This window comes from Metarhizium acridum (assembly GCF_019434415.1).
Source record: "Metarhizium acridum strain ARSEF 324 chromosome Unknown scaffold_578, whole genome shotgun sequence".
NCBI lineage: Eukaryota > Fungi > Ascomycota > Sordariomycetes > Hypocreales > Clavicipitaceae > Metarhizium > Metarhizium acridum.
Window position 1 is genome coordinate 706,845 of NW_027094046.1, and position 21,685 is coordinate 728,529.

Here is a 21,685-nt window from a genome sequence, read left to right on the forward strand (position 1 = left end):
AATTAAGGCTTCTTACGTTTACTTTATAACCTTTAACTATTATATTAGTAATCTTATTCTTATTAATTATTACTATAAAAAAGTTATTTAAGTCTTATAGCTATATTAAGAATACTTTTATATTTTAAGGTATATTAGCGTTTATATTATATATTATTAAGCGTTTATTTATAGTATTCTTATTAACGTATTATTTATTTTAAATTATACACTTATTATTATTATAATTACTTAAGGTATTTAATTATTTATATATATTATAAACCTTTTAAAAAAGCTCTTAATAATTATTAAGCTTTAAGGCCTTTATTCGCTTTTATAAGAGCTAGTTTAACTTTATTATATCCCTTTTATACTTATTATTAATACTACTATTAATATAATAAGTAAAGGGATTAATAAGACTTTTACCGCTTTAATTAATGAGCTTTTTTTTTATCTTTAAGCGTTAATACTTATCTTAAGTAAAATCTATTAGTAAGTTTAAGGTAATATTTATACTATTATTAATACTAGCTACCTAGTACTATTAATAGACTTATAAATAGAAAATACTAAAGGTATCTCTTAGATTAATAAGAAATTATAACTAATAAAGCTTCTTAAATATTATTTAATTTAATTATATACGTTTAAGTTTATATAGCTTTTCCTTAAATACTTAAGTAAATTCTTATATATTATTATATTTTTATAAGGTATTAATAATAAGTTTAATAATAACTTTATTAAGAATATTAGCTTTACATTATTAATTAAGTTTTTATAATATTAAGTAAGCTTTATATACGTTTATTTTAACTTTAATCTTTTCTATTATATAAATAAAGTATAACCTATAAATACCTATAAGTAAATTATAATTATATTATTCTTAGAATATAAGTTATTATACGTGCTTATTTTAGATTTTATTTAAATAAAGCTTTATTAAAGAAGTAAGTTATAAGAGTTCTTAAAGAATAAGTATAATAAATTTAATTATAATAACGTTCTTTAATACTTTATTTTACTTAATTTAATTAATAAAGTTCTTAAGTTTAAGTATAATTAAGTAATTTCTATTATTATTAATAGCTTTAATTATTAAGCTTTATACGTTAAAGTTATTAATATTAACTTTAAGTTCTTTATTTAATATTAATTTAAGAAGTATAATATTATTATATTATTAAATAATTATTATACGTAATATATTATTAAAGTATTAACTTAATAGTTTTAATATATATTAGTATTTTAAGGGAATAAAAGCTAATAATAGCTTAAAGGCTTAAAGGTTATTAAATTATTTAATATAATTAGGTTTTTAATTTATTTAAGTGTTTAAGAGATATTAAATATTTTAAGTAATTATATATACTTATAAAGTATAAGTTTTACTTTTAATCTCTTTTAAATTAAAAGAGAAAATACCCTAATATTTTACTTAAAGCTTACTTTTAAAGATAAAATACCTATTAATAAAGGTATCTTATTAGTTTTACGTATAAGTTATAGGTAAATATTTTAATTTAAAATTAATACTTATTAAGAGAATATCTTTAAAGGCTTAAATATATTAATTTACCCTTAACTTATACCTAAAAGGTATTATTAAGCGGGAATTACTTACGCTTAAAATATTACTTCTCTTAATTATATTAAAAGGCGTTTATTAGTATTAATAATTACTTATATTAATATTCTCTTTACATATAATTTACTTAAGTTTAAGGTTAATATTAATTACTAGAATATTAATAGACTTATTATACTTTTTATTTAAGATAAATAATAGGTTACTTACCTATTAATTTAAATTCTTAAAGTTATATTAAGTCTTTATAATAATAATAATAGTATTAATAATAATAAATTTAATGCTATTTTAATTTAAGATTTAAGGTTATTTTACCTTAAACTTACTCTTACTTATAATAAATAATAGTAAATTTAATAAAGTAATATTTATTATATAATAATTATATTTAATATAAAGAAAAGAGAATTATATTTAAAGAAAAAGGTTTAGTCTTTAAGATACCTATTAAAAGAGCTTTTTATAAACTTAAAAGAAGTTTAAAGTAATAATAAAAGCTTTAAAGCTATTAAGCTTATAACCTATTATAATTATATGTATTATTCTATTATATAAAATATAAAGTATAAGTTACACTAGTACATATTATAGGCGGTACGAGCCCTAATATACACCCCACTTACTAATCCAGCCGAAGTGACTGTAATTGGTTGTGGAAATCGAACAAAAAAATGCCTAGTCGCGGTGGGGATAGCTTTCCGATAAGTACATAAAGCACAAGGCATTAATGTCCCAGTTCCTCATCTTAACTCCTTGCCGCTTGAGATCGGCCCCCAGACTAGCTAGAATTGCCAAGGTGGTACTACGTTATCCAACATGGCGTCGTTGAAGTTGGCGGCACCAACGCTGTTTGAAACGAACCTTTGAAGATTGGCCATTGCCCCCCCTTCGTATGATGTCGTAACCGCCTCTGCCTGTAGACTAACAGTGTCTTTCCAAGACTGCTCCATTTCAATGTGTACCCTGTTAACTCTGAAAATGGACTACGTATGCACATCCCCCTCCTTTCAGAAAGGAACATCCCGAGTGGTGGAGTAGTAAGCCAAGGGTTAGATCCTAGGAAAATTACTACTCGTGCCACGCCCCACTATTTTAGGGGCCTCGTTTCACTCACCACCTTTATAAAATAGTGGGGCGTGGCACGAGTAGTCTGCTAGTCCCCTTGCTATGCTGATGACGGAGCACCTTTTTGTCTCCAAGCGGGAGCTCCACCTCGTAAACAATGTTAAATACCTATGTACCTAGGTAGGGTATCTTGGTGAATACCAAGGTGATCTGGCTACACGTGAGAAATTGTCTCAAGCTATTGAGGCGCAGATAGCACGTGCATTAAGCGGATATCGGAGGTGACTGATGAATCAAGTGTCGTGAAATTCTAATCCCAATTCCGAGGGTATATCCTTCTGCTTTTACGCCTCTACGCGCCATCCTAATGGCGAATAGCCTTGTGAGGTTCTATGGCAAATGGTAAAGGAAAGTGATAAGGTATTATCAGAGACATAGCTGCGCATGGGGGCAACGCAATTCAATGCCCCGAAAATGGAGGAATAATGGCGCCAGGCGTGTTCTGTCACCTACAAAATATTAAATAAACTCACAACACCATTGCAATTCCGGATCACGAGCCCCAATCAAAACAAAACGAACTAAGCCCCTTGAAGCCAACCCTCCGCATCCTTTATTTGTGGGAATCAGTTGAAGAAACGTCTACCGTAGTAACAACCACAATTTTATCTTCTGTCGCTCCCTGTTGACTGCTTCCGGTGCTGCAGGACGGCTTGGCCGCTGATCGGTGTATCTCGTCTGTCTGTTCTGGATTCGCGCTGACAGCAGCATGGTGATGATGATTTTGCACGCGTCCTTGTAGAACCAATTCGATTTGGCTTCCCTGGTCTGACGGAGGTTGGTGTTCACGGGAGCCTTGGGTCACGACGCCTGGGCCTTCCTGTTCGTCCAATTTATCCCACATTGTTGTTGACCCCAGAATAGTCGTGCTGAGAATATTTTTTGGTTTCTTCTTCTTGCGGCCTCCTCCACTGATGGTGTATCCATGGTATGACGGGGTATCAGTCGTGTCGGTGCCGCCGAACACTGTTCGGAAAACCGGCCAGCACAATGGCATATTCCCAACCAGCATGGCGATTCCCACCTCGGCAACGTACCAGTACAAGAATACATAGGAATTGGGGTTGCTGAAGTTGTAGTATCGGTTTAGGATGGCGGCAAGGATGTTGAAGACACCCAAGCCAAGGATACAAACGAGAATAATCTTTCGCTTCGTGGGTAATCGCGTCTTGAAAATAATAGGAATAGGGATTAGTAGTAGCAGGATATCGGATGATATATTGCAAGCTGTCGCGAAGATCATATGGTTGTAATATGTGGCGCATTGGTCAATTCGAACGGGAACGGCCCAGTATTCGGGCGTCGGGCTGCACCAGTAGAAAACGAACATAAAGATGACGACAAGATATGTAACTATACAGTAGCCTGCCGCAATCTTGACCATCAAGTATTGCTTCGCTAGAATGTGTCTCCTAGTGGGAGTTAGTACCACGGCGGCATGTGTGGTTTTAGAACGGCAGGATTCCATTAGCAACTAACGTGAGACGAGCATAAAGTATCAGAAGACAGGACTTGATGGTCCATGTTCCAGTAATGGTAAATATCTCGAGTACAAACGTCATGATGCTGCCGTAAATGGCTCGGTCGACGCCATCAGGTGTCAAGGCTGCCGCGTCCTCCGGCGACATGTAATTACTTCCATTCTTGGCTACCTCATTTATAGAGACGACCACTCCGGTAAAATTAACCTATAACGCTACTGGTGTTAGTCTAGGCTGAGTGATGTAAAGCCAACAAAGTCAGAAAAGCAGTGACCCAAGCTGGACCACCATGTTTCCGTGTTAGAAGCCATTGTCAGGCCGTAGTTTTCCTAAATTGCAAGAATTTGTGGACAGAGATACAGACGGCAGTGGAAACGAACCAGAGCAAAAAGCATGAGATAATCATCAATCATCAGATTCCGCCACTTCCCAAGTTTAATTCTTCTCGAAATCAGACGGCAGAGCACTATTGCTACGCCTAGTGTGTAGAGAATCCATGATTCTATCAATAGTGAAGTTGTGAATTCCATTCTGATCCCAACAGTTGGAGTTGTACTTCATAAGCTTCGTAGAGGGAGTCAGGCGCTTTTAGCGCCGCCGAGATCAGGTCGTACTAAGTCGAACCTTTCATTCGTCTATATTCGGAAAATGGATGCTAAATCATCGAGAAAAGATGGCGTTCTTGGCAATGGGCCGCCTAGAATTCAGCGTAAGAGAACAAGACAATGACAAAAGCGACCAGGGAATGTTGGAAGGAGAAGAATGCTGAAAAGGGAACGGAAATATGCAGGTCGTGCTACGTTCAAGCGTAGGGAGACGAGAGTTTATCTGCAGCTGATGGACACGGCGTTCAAAGGTGTAACACTCCCTCTTTGGCCAAACAGGGTTTCATTCGTGTTACTGTCACCTGATGGGCGGCACCGGTAGCCATGAAGCGGCGAGCCATAACTTATGTGTTACTCAGTTTAAAAAAAAGCCATCAGCCAGCGGCATTCGCCAAAACGGTCCAGCAATTTGAGGCTGACTGAGGAAGCCAGAGCCCAGAGAATCGTCAGATGGCAAATGACTACATCCACATCCGCAGTGACGGCCCCCACAAACGAAGCTCTCGGGTATGAACTGTGGATTGAAGGGGATGACGGAATCTGGCGGAATCTAGCCGAAGCTGCCCGGTCGCACCAGCTCGATGCCACTGACAGGGCATCGGACCGGCCATATCGCCCTTGTCGGCTCGTCTGGACGGACCATCTACCGGCATGGGCCCCCCTGTCCCGCGGCTCAGGATCTACAATTTTGGCATTAGTGTAGCCACAGGTCCTGTTCAAGACCGACGGTGAATTCCAGTGTCTTTGAAGTGATGTGGTGCGGTGTGGTAGCATTGTCATCTCTCCCACAGGGGTTGACTGTGTCGTGTGTGCTCCGATGGTGCCGCTTGTGGGCCGTCCGATGAGTAGCGAATGTCGGGTTTCCTGCCATGCCGGGCAGACACCGCTGCATGCGTGTGATTGAGGAGAAATTATCAATTCGTAGCGAATCGAAATTAATAAATGTCTGCTGGAGCAGGTCATGAGTGGGTAGAGTCTCGGGAGCCTGTGCGGGAGCGCCTCCACGTACGAGTTGACGGGGCAGCCAAAGAGCCTGAGCCAATCTTTTGGTCAGATCGCCTGCGACCTGCCGAGATATTGACTGGTCGATGTGCTTGTGTCGCATAACGGTTCAAGACATGGAGAAAAGAAACGCAAAGTTATTTCCTAGACATGGCGGGCAGCACAGCACAGTGAGTCGGGCCATGTCATGTGCGAGTCCAAGAGCAGCTAGCTGGCTCACCGAGACAGAAGGAGCAACTCAACGCATCCTCCCTACAAAGGTTATCGTCACTTTTCGCCACTTCAAACTCCCTCTTGGCCCAGTCAATGCTGTTCCCCCAGAGTACGCCACAGGGTCCGAGTCCCATGCGGGAAGGGGGCTGAGTTGTACATACGGAGCCAGACTTCATCGTTGGGTGCTTTGTGCTCCAGCCAAGCCTCTGCAGTTACGCATCGTTTAGCCTTGTCGAAAAAATTCCTAGCCAGCTTCATCCGACCAGACCTTGCGGCGCGGCGGACAAGGCGTCTGTTGCACTAGCTGCCACAAGCGACAGCTTGGAGGGAACCCTCGATCGGACTCTTGACGGAAATATTCAAGAAAACAGTATTCGATCTACCATTCTCTTGGATAAGGGAAGTTTGCGCAGAATGGCAGACCACCACGGCGTGATAGTCATCGTTCTGTGACCCATTTTCCATTTGGACGGGCAGAAATTTCTTCAAACCTAGTAGTCGTGCTTTCAGCTATCTTTAGAATACACAAGCCGCAGATGGCATCTCTCACGGCTGCAATTTGCGTACTATAGTCATTGGCTGAATCACCGACGCCGTTACGACTTCAAACTATCGGGTCCAGATTACCAGACCGACCCTTAACGATGCCTTCAATTTCGGAAGTCACCCACCCGCCGTAAAAGTCTCCAGGTTGCGGCTCAACTTTCTCGCCATCGACGAAACACTCCCACGGCTCGGCATAAAAGGATAGATATCCCCGGATGGGTTCAAATGGCGACGCAGGCTGGTCATACGACCATATCCGGTTACAGACGGTTCTACCATCGCTGAGTTGGGCCATGTAGTACGTTGCAAATCCTTTCCATTCGCAAAATGTCTTTTTCGCGGTCGTGGTCAGAGGAATCCTGACTGATGACGGTGGGAGATAGTAGGCTGTTCCATGTTTGTCAATGGCTAGCGAGAAGTAGAGCTCAAACTAAGACCCTCAAAACCAAAACCTGTGAGAGCGAACGGCTCTTCCAAGAATCCTCGACTCAGATACAGGGATCGTGGGAGAAAATCAAACGAAAAACAAGTTGCGATGGCGAGCTCAGAAGGGCGACATACTTGGCGGATGGTGAGTCTCCAAAGCCCAAAACGCCTCTTTGGTCTCAGCAATCGTTTGCCCCTTGTACACTACCAGCAGATGTCGAGATATTTTCTCCAGGCGCGGCGGCCGTGGGAAGCTCTGAACGTTCATCGTGGGTTTGGAAGCCATTGCTGGGGGTGCAAAGCGCAGTCTGGGTGTTGATGTACGGCCGAAAAATAGCTGGGCGATCATTTCAGAGTGGTTCGCAGGATGGTGTCCATGGCTGAAGTGGCTTTGAATCCGCCCCTAACATTGAGAAACTGGTGGCGCCACATGAACACTCTTGCGACAACAGGTGCGCTTTGACTTCAATATTGAACCGCGTAACTAGTAATTTTACAAGATAATTTGAAGTTTTCGGTTATGATGCGAGTTTACACCGAGGCCAGGGTTTTTGTGCAGACCAGTTCATCATTTTGATTATGCACGTGATCCGGACAAATTTCCGATTTCCACTACCCCTTGTGATCTACGTATCATAGCTGTCATGGCAGTGGCCGGATGGCTGCAAAACTCTTTAACTGTGCGAATCCCTTAAAAGAGTTACAGTCTTGCTTGGTAGTTGTTATACACAGACTTAGTTCTCCCCCTAAACTTCATCCACCGACTAATCGAGGAAGCTCCCGGGTAGCTCGATTGCGGCGTCTTGGTGATTCATTCAACAGTTTAAGCTCCGGTTTATTGAATATCATCAGAGTGTAGCAAGGGGTTCCGTACCATTCTCATCAAAATCCCGGCAAACATTGTATCTGACACAATCAGTCCGTGGTATTTCCATATCATTCGCACGAGTGCGCTGTGTCCGTCACACAGCCAACAGAGACAAGATGGAGTTGCCACGACGAACATCACAATTCACCTTCATCCAAGGTTGAAAATGCGAGGCATCGATCCCTACAAATTCCTGTCAACCTCACCGCCCCAATGTTTCATCACAAGCCCCGCGGTGGTCAGGTAACACAAGCAGATGGCCAACTGCCAGAATCGAAGTACGGGCGGGGTACGTACCCCGTACGAGGGCAAACAAAAAATGAGGCTTAAGCGTGGCTTGACCCCCGTGGCGGTGCCCACTGTTGCGTCACCTCGTGGCGCCCCGCACTCTCCAAGTCCTCATGCCACTCACATGACGGCCAATCCGACAGGCAGCCTCGAACACCCATGACCAAACCACCCGTCCTCTCAACTTCGAGCCTGAAAATCCGTCCTCATCCCCAAGCCCGAAGAAACAAACCCGCCTCCGCAGCAACCATGTCGAACCGCCAACTCGCACGCGACATGCAAGTCGAGTTCCAAGCGCGCTTCCAGGCGAAGCAAGCGCGGCGCGAGGCCCAAAAGGCCGCCAAGCAAGACCCCATCCTCAAGAAGCAGATCCAGGAGCTCCTCAAAAAGGGCGAGACCCAAAAGGCGTACCAAAAGGCCAAGATGCTCCTCAGCAAGCAGGCGCTCGCCTCGCAAATGGACCAGGTAGCCGACATGGCGGAGCTGAGCGCCGCCCAGATCCAGGCCAACAATGCCATGAACCGCATGACGCACATGATGGCCCAGTCGTCCAAGGTGATGACTGCTGCGCAGAAGAATGCCACCCCCGCAAAGGTACTGGAAACCCCCCTCGGGGACCCCTACGGCACGAAAAGCGCTAACGAATGTGTAAAAGAGCCTCGGCGTTCTCGAAAACTTCAAGGAGCAAAACGAAGAATATGCCATGACAAACAGCATCTACCAGGACGCTTTTGCGCAGTCCACCTCGGCGCAGGTGCCCGAGGATGCGGTCCACGAACTCCTCGGCAAGCTGGCTGACGATGCGGGCATCGAGCTCAACCAACAGTTGAATGAGGCGACGCCCGCCGAGGCTGAGCCGGCGACCGAGGTCACGCCCGAGGACGAGGATAAGCTGCAGCAGAGACTGAGGGCTTTGCGGGCTTAATGCCAAGGGTTCTTGCTTTCTTTTTTCTCTTCATACAGAGGTATCAACACGGCGGGTGTTCTTGGGTGCTTTGGGAAGGGACGTGGTATTTTATTGATGTATTTTTCCATCGCATCACCTTCTTTCGGGGGGTAAAGTCATTGCTAGGCGTTTGGGAGGCTGTATTTACATTAGAATGGAAGTGAATTTCACCTTCTACAACTCCATTGTTGTGTATAGCGTGCTTTGCCATGCCTATTTCCTTATTTCCATTGCGCAACATGCTGGGCCGGGATTCCCTGCTAATCCCATAAAATATCGAGACCGTGGCAGGCCATACGCCTGTCTTTGATATCCGGTCCAAACTACATGTACAAGCTCGCCACGGCGGTAATATCCCTCTTGATGAGCTCCTGCGCCTCTTGCATCTTTTGATACAACTCGGGGTCACCTACTATCCTCGCCGCATTCTTCACCTCCCTACACGTCTCATCTAATCTCGTAATCGTGCGCACTATAGTACCCTCAAGTATGTCCGTCAGGCCCGTAATGTTCTTGAAACTCATCCCCCTTGCCCACTCGTACACCACCTCCATGAGGCCGAATCTGGGTCGTGACACAAAGTCATTCGAGTCGTCCGCTGACTGAATCACCTGCAACCTGGTCTGTACGTCGTTGACCTTTTCGGAAATAGCAATAATGGTGTCCCGTCCGCGCTCCAAGTTTCCTGTCAACGTGGGTTCGACTGTAGTCTTCTCCTGGAACACAAAGGAGGATAGGAGGGCGGCGATTTCAGCGGGCTCGAAATCGGCGAGGACGTTGTCGAGGATGAGTTCGGTGAGGACGAGTTCGTCGCCCGAGTGGACTTCGCATGCTACTTTGCCTTTAAGCTGGATTCGCGTGGCATCATCGATGAAATCGAGTTCTTTGAGAACTTGGACACGTTGCTCGTAGTCGGGTAGGAGTTGGAGATTTTGGTCAGAGAGGGACTGCTTGAGCTGGGAGATATGCTCTTTGATGAGCCATTCGTCGTGGCACATGGCGAACTGGAAATCGTTAGTAAGAGGGTCTTTTGCTGTTCGATCAAATGAAATATGCTTACGTGTTTCAAGAACGCTGGGCATTTAATGACCGGAGACATGGAAATCGCCTTGACCAACTGCACTCTCTTCTCAACAATCTCCTGCAACTGCATGCTTTTGATCTTGCCCATATCCACTTCATCCCATCGGCTGTCCCAGCCGGAACAAAGATCCTGTAGTTTCTCCATGGCTTGTTGACCAGCTTCACCACCCTTGAAGATCTCTGGGACTGCGCCCTTGAGAACCCATTTGGTCAAGCACTCCACATCGCTCAGCGGCACGTGGAGAGTCTTAATCTGCAAGCGCCTCTTGCCCTGAGGCAGTTTGTGCAAGTACCTGCGGAAAGCAGGGATGAAAGGTAATTGGTCTGTCGCATCTCGTCTTTCCCTCAGTGGTTTAATAGCGCAGACATGAAGAATAGGGTCCTCCAGGGTACCCTTCGGGCTCATGCCTTCTGACAGCAAAATGCCAACCGTCCGAACACCCTCCCAGTTAAACACGATGAGGCGCTGTTGACTAAACATTCTACGCCCAAATGTGATTCGGAGGAGACCTTTGTACAGTTCAAGGGTAAGCTGCTTAAAGTCTTGGGCAGCCTGGTGACATTCGTCCATAGCGGTGTCACAAATCTTGCACGATTCTCTCTTGACCTTGGCCAGATCAGCTTGTGCGAGCTTGACATCCTTTTCGTGCTCAGGGAGCAATGCCTGCGTGGCGTGCTCCGAGAAGCTGCGCTTAATCATCTCCTCAATCTTCAACGCTTCGACCCGGAGCAAGTTGAGGATCATGTTGTAGGTGAGACGGAACTGAGACCGTAACTTAGACGGCTCACCCAGTATCATGTTGCGGAGCTCAGCGGCAGGCGGCACGTCGTCGGCACCCCCCGGTGGAACAATGATGACTGATCCAACAGTGTCCAGACCACGGCGACCGGCTCGGCCAGCCATTTGAGTATACTCACCGGGGAGCAGATTGCGGAATGAGTGTCCATCATGCTTTCTGTAGCCTGAGAAGACAACAGTTCGAGTTGGCAAGTTCAGACCCATGGCAAATGTCTCGGTAGCAAAGAGCACCTTCACGAGGGTCTGGGCGAACAGTATTTCCACCAATTCCTTGACGATTGGTAGCAATCCGCCGTGATGAACTGCTATACCCCTGCTGAGCAGTTCTCTCAGCCTGACAATTTGGGGTAACTGTCTGTCTTCGGGCTTTAATCGTGCAATAGACTTTTCGATAATCATGTGAATATGGCTCTTCTCCTGGGCCGTGCAGAAATCTTGATTGCTCAAAGCATCCGCATTTTGCTCACATCTCTTCTTGGAAAAGACAAAGATACAAGCTGGCAGGAGAGACTTTTTTCGCAAGAACTGAACGAGGTGTACCCAAAGATTTTTGTCTTGCGCAGCAGAAGTCATGCCACCAGCACGACCTCCGCGACCCATGTGGCCGGGGGCATGACTGGCGCGAGGTGGCCCTCCGCGGCCTCTTTGCTGATTTCCACCTCGTTGTTGGCCACCTCCTCGTCCACCGCGTTGTTGGGGTCCTCCACGCTGTTGGCCACCACGTTGTCCGCCTCGAGGATTGCCTCCTCTCATGGCCATCGTAGTCTCTGCGGGTCTTTGCGTCTCCTTGCCCTGTACGGCTCCGTGTGCATCTTTCCATCCCTTTTCAATAAACTTCTTGTCTGAGTCGACGATTTTGTGGACGTCCTTGCCGGCCCAGATATAGTGCTCGAGAGGAACAGGGCGCTTGGAGGTCGAAATGACATAGATATCTTTTTGTTTCGTGCGGCCAACCCATGACGCAAATTCATACGTATTCGGAACGGTGGCCGACAACAGAATAAGTGTAACATGCTCTGGCAGCATAATAATGACTTCTTCCCAGACCACTCCCCGCTCAAAATCATTCACGTAGTGAACTTCGTCGAAAATTACAAATTCGACGTCACGAATCAAGTCGGCTCCGCGGTAAAGCATGCTTCGTAGAATCTCCGTCGTCATAATCAGGCAGCTAGCCTCGGGATTAATCTGCACGTCGCCGGTGAGAATCCCGACCTCATCAAACGTCTGTCGAAAATCTCGAAACTTCTGGTTACTCAATGCCTTGATTGGTGATGTGTAGATGGCTTTCGTCATGTGCTTTGCAGCCAACGCAATGGCATACTCAGCGACAACTGTTTTGCCTGCTGATGTATGGGCAGCAACGAAGACAGAATCGCCGTTCTCAAGATGGTAAACAGCCTCCTTCTGAAAAGTATCCAGCTCGAATGGCCACTCTCTAGCCATGTCAGGTACCAATTCTCGAAAGTTGGGCATTCCTTGTCGGATATCTACCATGTGTGCCCATTCACGGCCAGCCTTACGGGCACTTGATGCTGCCAACACACCATGGGGTTCCAGAGCCGGGAATTCGATAGGGAGGATATCATCGATATCGTCTTCATCTTCCCCTGTATCGGATGCATCTGCTGGCGTGTCATCCGGGATCTCCCCTTCTGTCTCCTCCACTGACCCAGCGTTTTCGGGCTCCTCTTCCAAAGCTTCCTGAACAGCGTTCGCCGCCTCTTCATCGGCAGCATTTTTCTTCATGCTGAAATCGATACCTGTATCCAGACCTGGGGCTATCTGTAGTAGTCCCCCTTCGCCTAGTTGGATAACTCTGTCAAGCTTGTTGGCTCTCGAGCATTCTTCAACCCCTCCTGTGTGAACCTGGTCCTCGAGCGCGGCTGTAGCTTCAATACCATCAAGCCCGCCAGGAGCAAAAGGAAAGAACCCGGCAGCTCCACGAACAAAGTCGGCTCGGTTGGCCGGTTTTCGAAGCAAGCTAGTTGAGTTCTTGGCCGTGGCACTATTTGAGGGTAATGTTACGTTCTTGTAGCCAGTGACTCGACCTTCAAGCCCATGGCGTTGAAACCTCGTCACAGTACGAGTCTGCGTGGGTGCCAGTTTAAATAGGGAGGTATACTCCGTTTCGAATTCCCATCGTTGCTGCAAAAGGTTTAGCCATTCGCTCGAGAACTCACGTGAAGGTGTCAGAAATTTGTCTTCCAGGTGACGCTTGAGGGCCTCGGAATCCAGCCTTTGTGAGTTACCAGACAGGGACGTCGACAACCCATCTTCGTCCTGCGCGAGCAGGAGGGCATCGATTCCGGCCATGCTGACTATCGTTATGGTGAGGTTTGCAGGCGGCTCGTGAAGATGATGGCTACACTCGATCTCATTGCCAGTTGGGCATGCCCCACATCAATAGGTGAAGTGGGGCTGATATCGCATCGACTTTTCCGTTCACCTAAAAGTAGCCAAAGCTCCTTCCTGCAGTGGCAGGGGGTGAATCAAGGATCAACACAAATGGAACACGAGGCGAGTTCACAGCAGCAATTCAGCTTTATAAAGTTGTCTACAGGCTCATAGTGTGCAAATCAATTTCGAAAGTCAGCGGGTAGATTAGTCCGAGTATTTGCAGTTCGATTTCACCAGCGATCAGCAAAGACGATTGCAAGGCAAAGGGTGTATACATGACGAAACAGATTACAAGTACAGGTCCCCTTCCCCGACTCCGTCTATGAATAAAGAGATTTTTAAAGCGCGCTATAATTCCTGCCTGCGCTCTTCTGCAGCATGTAATTATGATAGTGCTGCTGTTCCGCTCCAAAGCTGCAGCTCAACCTCACGCCACTACTGCTCCAAAAGCTCCTTGGCCCCTCGCGGGTCTGTTTTCTCAACCTTTATGCACTTCCCAAGTTGTGTTAGCCAGCTACTTAGACTCGCAACAGCTTGGCGGCGTAATCCTCGATGACCTTCTCAGTAGGGAAACTCATTTCCTCGAGCTTCTGGGCGTAAGGAGTGGGCACGTCGGCGCCAGTGACTCGCTGAGCAGGAGCATCGAGGTAGTCGAAAGCGTACTCCATGGTCAGAGCGAGGATCTCGGCGCCAACACCGTAGTGGGGGAAGCCAGACTCAACGGAAAGAAGGCGGTGGGTCTTTTTGACGGACTTGACAATGGTTTCAATGTCGAGAGGTTTAACAGAGCGCAGGTTGATAACCTCCGCCTCGATGCCATAGTTCTTCTTCAGGTTCTCGGCGGCGACCAGAGACTGACCGACACATCGGGAGAGAGAGACGATGGTGAGATCTTTTCCGGCACGCTCTACCTTGGCCTTGCCGAAGGGCAGCACGAAATCATCTTTCTGGGCGGCCTCGGACATGGGGAAGGACTGGCCGTACATGAGTTCGTTTTCGAGGACGACGACGGGGTTGGGATCGCGGATAGCAGCCTTGAGAAGACCCTTGGCATCTTCGGCGCTCCAGGGGGAGACAACCTTGAGGCCAGGGACGCTGCCGTACCAAGCGGAGTAGTCTTGGGAGTGCTGAGCGGCAACACCAGCGGCAAAGCCATTGGGACCACGGAAGGTGATGTTGCATGGCTGGATGCCGCCGGACATGTAAAGGGTCTTTCCGGCAGAGTTAACGATCTGATCGATGGCCTGCATGGCGAAGTTGAAGGTCATGAACTCGCACTGTCACGATTCGGAATTAGCTCAAGTAGCCACACTAGCAACGCGAATGTACCATAGGGTGAAATCGATCCGCGTTGGAACTGCGCATAGCAAACTGGTTCAAAGGCCAATGAGGAATAGCAGCAGGTTACTTACAACAGGGTGCAGACCGCTTAGAGCGGCACCAATGGCAAGTCCGCAGAAACCGGACTCGGTGATGGGGGTATCGATGACACGTTTGTCGCCGAAACGGTCCAAAAGGCCCTTGGTGACCTTGTAGGCACCATTGTACTGCGCAACTTCCTCACCCAGGATGAAGACCTTGGGGTTGGACTCCAGCTCCTCGGCGAGGGCCTCGTTCAGAGCCTCGCGGACAGTATACTCCTTGACGCCGGCTCCCTCAGCATATTTTCTGCTCTGCTGAGCGCCGAAGAAGACAGGAGTGGTTACAGCTCGGGGTGCCTGGGTGAAGGTGGAAGCGGCGGGAGTCTTGATGGCAGCAGCTCGTGATGAGAGCGCCAGGCGGGCAGCCGGTCGGAGAATACGGGACATGGTGTCTGCGTTGTATGTGGAGATTTGTTGAGGGTCGAGGTTGCAGGAGATAGATCCAAATGCGACACACAAGAGCTGCTTTGACTCTGAGCCACCAATACTGGTCGTCACAATTGGAATTGGACGAGCAGAAGCAGACAAGAGAAAGAAACAAACAAGAGCAGCACTGGGCTGGTTCAACAGAAAGACTAGAGGTGGTGGAGGATGTAGATGACGATGGCTTCAACAGTTGGCCTCGAGGGAATTTCCTTTCCGGAGCACGGCGAAACGAGCTTCCTGGTTGGAGCGACTTCGCAGGACGCGGCGGACAGCTAGCAAGCTTCTGCATTTTTTTCATTGGGGCCGTTGCCGTCCGCCTGCCAACGTGGAGCTCCCCTGGCTCGCGCGTTCCACATTGGCTGCTGGCTGGCTGGGCGAGTGGCCCTACCGGCGCTATTCTCGGAGACCCGTCGAATTGCGGCGAGGAAGGAGCAACGCTCGCTGTTAGAACCTGCCTTGAAGCTCGTGCTTTCTGTTGGGGCGACACCTTACCCCTAACCCACGCCACGATAAGCGACAACAATGACTAAGCCGACCAATTGTCGTGAGTCGTGATCACTCCAAGTCAACTTTGCACACATTCGAAGAAGTTGTTTATGCTGCCTTTAATCATCGTTATCTCGTACGACATAATGACATCTATAGACCTTGATCAACTGCCATCTCCTCGTCTGCGCTATTCGAATACGGTGTCATGCCGACATTAGGGCCAAAGTCATCGGACCGGGTCTGTCGTGGGGTTGGTATTCTTCCTTCCTCAAACTCCAAAATCAGCTCTTTCAAATAGGCTACGACACTATTCCATCCTCGATCGCTCTCCCGTAGTTCAGCTCGAAGACTGAGTAGCATTCCTCTGTTATGGTCTTTGCCGTCAAACCCGAATTGTTGCAGTGTTATTTCGGCCGCTCCGAAATCGTCCATCCGTCGGCTACTGAAAGCTTGGAGATGGTAGAGAGCTTGGGGCATATATTCATCTGTTCATGATGCGTCCACTTCCAGCAGAGAGTAAACAATTGCCACACTTAGCTGCCGCGCTGCTAAATTGCATTGATCAATCCATTGATTGTCCGTCTGTAGCGGTTCCTCGTATGGGCGGGACACCTGGGACGCGAGACAATGCCATCGACGGCTTGCCGCGCGCGAGTCACTGGGCATACTAGCTTTGACCCTCTCGTCGGCTATCGCGCCAGATTTTAGAAGGATCCCTACTACCCGGTGGGATGCCACTATCTACAGCAGCGGCAAGGGCTGTGAGGTACTTGGCACCAGCCATTCCAGTTGCTATATGATTGACATGTGCACCCTTTTCAAGGAGGTATTTGACAATCGTTGCCATACTCTCAATATACTTTAGAGAATTTCTAGTATTTGCACATGCTGCAATGAGGGCGGTTCCATACCAGCCGAACGGTGTCGCTATATTGACTTCCATAGTGGGCTGCTGTAATAGAAGTTGTAAAGCATCCATCCTACCGTTTGCACCTGCTGCAACTAGAGCAGAGCCGTATTCGCACCCAACCGCTAGCTGATGGACATCCGCACCATGGTTCAGGAGGTATTCTACACATGGTGTCTTACTCTCCAGATCTTGAACAACTGCAGCTATCAATGGTGTCCGAAATCGATGCCGGCAAGAAATTGCCTTTACGTCCAGACCGCTGCGAACCAGGAAATCAAGAGCACTGCACCCAAGATGTATGACATAAAAGAGCAGGTCGCCGTCCGGGTCTAGAGAATGCACCGGGATATACTGGTACTCTTGGCATTTATGTACCGGTTTCACCAGCAAGCGCCGGAATAATTCTCCTTCTTCTTCTGTCCACCCTTTAGTTCCAGTGTCAGACTGACGCTGAGCTTTGCTTTTCAGCAGAAGAATTACTATCAGATTCGCAACCTCTTCGAGACATCTTCGGGGCGCGTCATGATACTCGAAAAACAGCAAAAGGTTGGCAAAGTCCTGGGTATTGGCTCGATGTCGCATCAAGCTTGGGTGACAATAACTGGCTTGAAAAAGTAGGCTGGAAAGCTTATTCTTCGAAACCTTCAACTTCTTGACAGCCTCAGGGGTACAGCTTTTCCTGCAGCCGAGGGGTAGGTCTTCCCATGTTGAGTCGGAGAGGCTGTGCCAATGTTCGGGATGTGGGCAAGGCGCTAACACTAACCTGGCCCTTTCAAGCGATGCTGTAATGAAAGCCTCCAAAAACGCGAATGGGCTCTCCTCAGGAGGGTAGATAACACTCTCACTCCAATGATATGCTTTGCAGGTCGCTTTGCTTAGCCAACTAAGTGGAGAGAAGATCAGTTTCTCGATTGCCCATTTAGAAGATGATGGTGATCTGTCGATGCTTTGTATAATGCCTTTTTTAAGTCGGAACAGCCAATAGCGAAAACTGGGCGCCAAGGGATCAGTTGCCAGGAATACATCGAGGAGGGGTTGAATCTTTTCTTTCCTCGCCAAACATGCGTTCGAGGACCTGTCAATTCCAGCATGATGAGCCCAGTTTTCTGCGGCATATCTTTAGAATTCGAACTTGGCCTCGAAAGCTTGATCTGTCTTGCGGGAGCCGACTTGGAAGCAGTCATATAACAAATAGGTTAGACAGGTTTCCGCAAGATCAGCCTGCATATCTTGCAGCCAATCTGGCTTTGTCTGCCGTAAAAACTCGAGCGTTGTGTAATGAGCTAAACGAATGATGCCCCTTCGGTTACCAATTGTTACTAAGCCGGCGCAAACCGACAAGATGTCTCTGGCATATGGCATATACCCCGGATTGAACTGTTTGCTGCCCGCCCTCACTGCTAGCACATGTCGAAGCTCCTCGACCGAGAATGGCCTTTCGGCGTGAATAGCCCAGGCCAAGGTCCGTTTTGCAAGGCTCACGCTGTTCTGGTCCTGATTTTCAATCTTCTCCATCGTCTTTTTGTAAGCAGCGCTGAGGTCGCTCCCTAGAATACTTTCTAAAAAGTCCATCATGTCCTGCCTTGTTCTCAATTCCACCAGCCTATCCATGTGCAAGGCCGCTAGCAGGAACCTGTAGGCCGCTTAGCAGGTTATAATTTAATCAGGCTGAGTCGCACAAGGTAACGTACATGTTTGCGGAGGCTTTGATCACTTTTGATTCAATCCGAGCTTGGAGTTCGTCATTCACCATATCCTGCACGAATCGTCTCCTCTGCCCTCTCAAATACAATTGTACATCCCCGACAGTTGCTCTTATGTCTAGCGAGATGCATCCACGAAACCTTCTTTATATGCTGTTAATATAGCGAGACGTTGCAAGTATGTTCGCCTTGACACCGTCCTAGAAAGTGAATAATTTTAATATAAAATCCATTTAGCATCCGTTTGCAGTTTGGCATTCGTCGAGAACATCAACAATAACAAAAACTCTTGAAAGAATGGCAGTGACAGACTGTAGTACATTTGTAATCTCATCGATCGAGGGCCTCGTTGTCCGCTTTTGATGCCAGTCGTAGAGCTCCGTAACACAGTCAGGTAAAGTAGTTTGTTGCTGACTTAGCTGCTTTAAAAGACTCAAAAGGAGGTTCTCTAACGTTTGTTCGCTATGCCGATGATATTCGCAGAACAAGCACGCGATGCCGATGCTTGAATCCTTTCCAAACTTCCTGCATAGATGATCAACCACAAGAGCAGAGAGGACAGTCTTGCCTGCCCCGGGAATTCCGGGACAGAATAGCATCCGTCCTTTACTTTTCAGCCAATTCTGAAACCCGGTAGAGTCTAGTAGCCATTGTCCTGTACCCTCACATCTTTTCTTGAGAATGTCGCTACATTGGGGTCCGTAGTCAATGTGGGTGATCCATTTGAGAATTTCAAGGCGGTCCTGTTTGTCATGTCCTGCGCAAGATCAGGATATGTTGCTATTTTATCATCAGATTGTCATGTGAAATAGGTCATACCTTGTCGGAAAGATTGGAACCCTTCTGCTACCTGCTTTTGTACGCGCGTCACTTGGTCATGGATACTTTTGACTACATTGTGTCATGCATGTTAGAATGTTACAAAAAGTGCCCTTCATTCAACTCGTGTACAAAATGAATCTGGGTCAGCTTTGTGCAGACATGGCGCATACCGTCTATTGCTCTTGGTGTTTTATTCACATCTGCTGGGTCTATGACGCGGAGAAGCTCCTTGGCATATGCGGCGGCCGTAGCTGCCGCATACCTCTGCCACTGATCGTTCTTATGCGAGTCGCAATAGTCACATATGCCACGGATAACGAGACAAGGGAAGTCGTTCATCAATCCAGCAGCTTCCGTTTCGAAACAGAGACAATCCCGTGCCAGAAGATCTTGAGTTTGTGCGTCCTTGATGACCTTGTTTCCTGAGGCGATGGTGCCGTGGTGAATAAATGGATCACAGTCTGGACGCTCTCCGCGTACTATTTCCCCCGCCTCGTCACAAGCATGGCAGCTTTTCTCGTTGCTTTGGTGACGGTAGTCGGAGCGAAATAGCCGGTCGTTGCCGGGGCCTTGATGGACGTAGCCTGGCCCTGTTCGCGGCTCTTTCATATCAGGGTACTTGATGTGCGTGATTCGCAGTATGTCGGGCGTCATGCTCCTTCCCATTTCGTGTTTGCTTTGGAGCGCGCCTATTGCATTGAGCAGAACTCGAGGCGGCTCGTTGAGCGAGCCACAACATTGAAAACCATCAACAGTTGCTTTTCCAAAGTCATATAGTCTCACACCTCCAAAGCTGCCTTTCGGTTCACTAACTACAACATCGCCCAACCGAATGTCATGTCTTTGGCTCCAGATGCCACCACCAATACCAACCATGAGTCCGAATTTGATGGCTGGAAAGCTGGAGAGCATGTGAGCCGCCGTTGTCGAGGCAGGAATGTTCCCATAATTGCCCGATGGCAGGTTGGCAATAACCACATAATGTTCTCCACTTTCGCAGTTAACAGACCCAAAGGCGTACTTATTGTGGTCTTTTTCGCGCCTGTGCTGTGGTGAGGCATGCTTCTTGTCGAGCATTGCCACAGCAGCAGCCGTTTCATGCGGCAGTGCCGTAATCCATCCCACAGTATATTCGGAGTTGTCCAGTTGAGGAAGCGCATGAGCCATCACTTCGTGTACAGAACACCACACAGACCACACGATACAAGTTGTGCTGGGTGTTGAGTGGTGAACATGACTGCGAAATAACTGAACATAATCTTGAGCAAGCAAAGGATGCCGCTAAGTTGGCCTACTGTCACACAAGCTGTGTAATTATCCGTGGGACCTCATTGCGACAGCCGGTCATGGAAGCCGCAGGCTAAACCCCGAACGCGACTCTGTCAATATCATGTTGAGCAACAGGGACTAGAACGAGATTCCCTGTGCCCGACCCCGACACCCTTTCGTTGTCCATCGACTGTTGGGGGCGTGTACTACATGGGACCTAGACGACCGGATATCTTACGTGACACACACACACACAAAACAATGCGGGGTATGAAAGGAACGGCCCGAGTCTAAGATCATCCTCCAATAAATAGACTTTTGGCTCGACACCAAAACGACGATTGCTGCTCAACTCCTACTCGAGGACACCTGCACTGATGTGTGGCTGATGTATAAGAGCCTAAACGAGCACTAATACTCTACAGCTGCAAGACGACGTTATTTTTGGAAGGGAATATTGCGGTATTTAGCAACTTGGGACGCTGATACATATGCGGGATTCTCTGACAACACAGGCTGCCTACTACACTTGTGCCACACTTGTGCCATTTGTGAAAGGCGTCTAGCGAGTTGATTCAACTCACTAGCGTCTGAAAGAAGAAAGCAAAGTCTGTATGCGCCGTGACATGATAACAATGCCTTTTATCCTTCAAATACTCCCCAGAAGATTCTAGTATCAACTTGCCATCGTGAATTGGTGATGGGCGGCTTGACCCGTTACACCATTGCCGTAGCACGACATAATCCAAGGGCGGAGTCAATCCCGTCACCGCATGTAGAACCTCTGTATTTAAAGTGACAGATGTCGAGAAACCAAGGACAGGGTGTGAAGTACTAATACTCGTATTGGTGAGCTATTTGTCCTGGACATAGGTATGGGCACTTGGGCATCCGTCTCAACGCCCGACCGAAATGACTACATCAACACCTTTGGCGAATACTTTTACCGAAAATAAGCCCCAGGTATGCATGTGTAAGCTTGTATGCACTTTCGGAGATTCATGATGGCTGCATACAGAGTACGCTGGGATGTACGTTCAACATGAACTTGGAGCGATAATGTGACAAGGGCTCAGCGAGGGGTGGAGTAGTGACCCAATTCATCCATAATAACAATCTTTGCTATTAAAGATCCTTGGATCTCTTCAAGGCCTGGATGGACTAAAGAGCTTTATTTATACAAGAAGTCGGTGCGAGCCTTATGCCCCAGATCTCGTCCTCGTGTAACCTTGCAACAGACAACAAATGGCTTCTCAATCAAGGTGTCCCTAGGATGGGGGC

The 21,685-nt window shown here is 47.2% G+C and overlaps 9 protein-coding genes across 10 annotated transcripts; 1 reads left to right on the plus strand and 8 right to left on the minus strand.

Moving 5' to 3' along the window:
- Nucleotides 1-2,794: 2,794 nt before the first annotated feature.
- Nucleotides 2,795-5,116, minus strand: J3458_021317 (uncharacterized protein). 2 transcript variants are annotated; one of them, XM_007813973.2, is made up of 3 exons: nt 4,569-5,116; nt 4,187-4,395; nt 2,795-4,119 (listed from the first exon to the last, which is right to left on the minus strand). In XM_007813973.2, exons 1-3 carry the CDS (start codon nt 4,716-4,718, stop codon nt 3,261-3,263), a joined length of 1,218 nt encoding a protein of 405 aa, XP_007812164.2. In that variant the 5' UTR covers nt 4,719-5,116; the 3' UTR covers nt 2,795-3,260. The 2 variants fall into 2 exon arrangements, with proteins under 2 accessions (XP_007812164.2, XP_065972552.1); XM_066122542.1 differs by having other exon boundaries at nt 2,795-4,395.
- Nucleotides 5,117-5,487: 371 nt separating this feature from the next.
- Nucleotides 5,488-5,898, minus strand: J3458_021318 (uncharacterized protein; the record flags this gene model as incomplete). The annotated part of the gene is made up of 1 exon (XM_066122543.1): nt 5,488-5,898. The coding sequence occupies one exon, from the start codon at nt 5,896-5,898 to the stop codon at nt 5,488-5,490; it is 411 nt and encodes a 136-aa protein (XP_065972553.1).
- Nucleotides 5,899-6,612: 714 nt separating this feature from the next.
- On the minus strand, nt 6,613-6,849 carry J3458_021319 (uncharacterized protein; the record flags this gene model as incomplete). Its single annotated transcript, XM_007813972.2, has 1 exon — nt 6,613-6,849. The coding sequence occupies one exon, from the start codon at nt 6,847-6,849 to the stop codon at nt 6,613-6,615; it is 237 nt and encodes a 78-aa protein (XP_007812163.2).
- A 1,381-nt stretch (nt 6,850-8,230) lies between these two features.
- SKI2_4 (Antiviral helicase ski2) lies at nt 8,231-13,307 on the minus strand. The gene is made up of 2 exons (XM_007813970.2): nt 10,143-13,307; nt 8,231-10,086 (listed from the first exon to the last, which is right to left on the minus strand). The coding sequence occupies exons 1-2, from the start codon at nt 13,278-13,280 to the stop codon at nt 9,406-9,408; spliced, it is 3,819 nt and encodes a 1,272-aa protein (XP_007812161.1). The 5' UTR covers nt 13,281-13,307; the 3' UTR covers nt 8,231-9,405.
- On the plus strand, nt 8,287-9,918 carry J3458_021320 (uncharacterized protein). The gene is made up of 2 exons (XM_007813971.2): nt 8,287-8,730; nt 8,792-9,918. The coding sequence occupies exons 1-2, from the start codon at nt 8,296-8,298 to the stop codon at nt 9,059-9,061; spliced, it is 705 nt and encodes a 234-aa protein (XP_007812162.2). The 5' UTR covers nt 8,287-8,295; the 3' UTR covers nt 9,062-9,918.
- A 144-nt stretch (nt 13,308-13,451) lies between the features above and the next one.
- PDB1_3 (pyruvate dehydrogenase E1, beta subunit) lies at nt 13,452-15,444 on the minus strand. The gene is made up of 2 exons (XM_007813969.2): nt 14,777-15,444; nt 13,452-14,641 (listed from the first exon to the last, which is right to left on the minus strand). Exons 1-2 carry the CDS (start codon nt 15,170-15,172, stop codon nt 13,883-13,885), a joined length of 1,155 nt encoding a protein of 384 aa, XP_007812160.2. The 5' UTR covers nt 15,173-15,444; the 3' UTR covers nt 13,452-13,882.
- Nucleotides 15,445-15,805: 361 nt separating this feature from the next.
- Nucleotides 15,806-16,649, minus strand: J3458_021323 (uncharacterized protein). The gene has a single exon (XM_066122544.1). The coding sequence runs from the start codon at nt 16,175-16,177 to the stop codon at nt 15,851-15,853; it is 327 nt and encodes a 108-aa protein (XP_065972554.1). The 5' UTR covers nt 16,178-16,649; the 3' UTR covers nt 15,806-15,850.
- Nucleotides 16,650-17,729: 1,080 nt separating this feature from the next.
- J3458_021324 (uncharacterized protein) lies at nt 17,730-18,221 on the minus strand (the record flags this gene model as incomplete). Its single annotated transcript, XM_066122545.1, has 1 exon — nt 17,730-18,221. One exon carries the CDS (start codon nt 18,219-18,221, stop codon nt 17,730-17,732), a length of 492 nt encoding a protein of 163 aa, XP_065972555.1.
- Nucleotides 18,222-19,231: 1,010 nt separating this feature from the next.
- Nucleotides 19,232-20,302, minus strand: J3458_021325 (uncharacterized protein; the record flags this gene model as incomplete). The annotated part of the gene is made up of 1 exon (XM_007813967.2): nt 19,232-20,302. One exon carries the CDS (start codon nt 20,300-20,302, stop codon nt 19,232-19,234), a length of 1,071 nt encoding a protein of 356 aa, XP_007812158.2.
- Nucleotides 20,303-21,685: the final 1,383 nt, after the last annotated feature.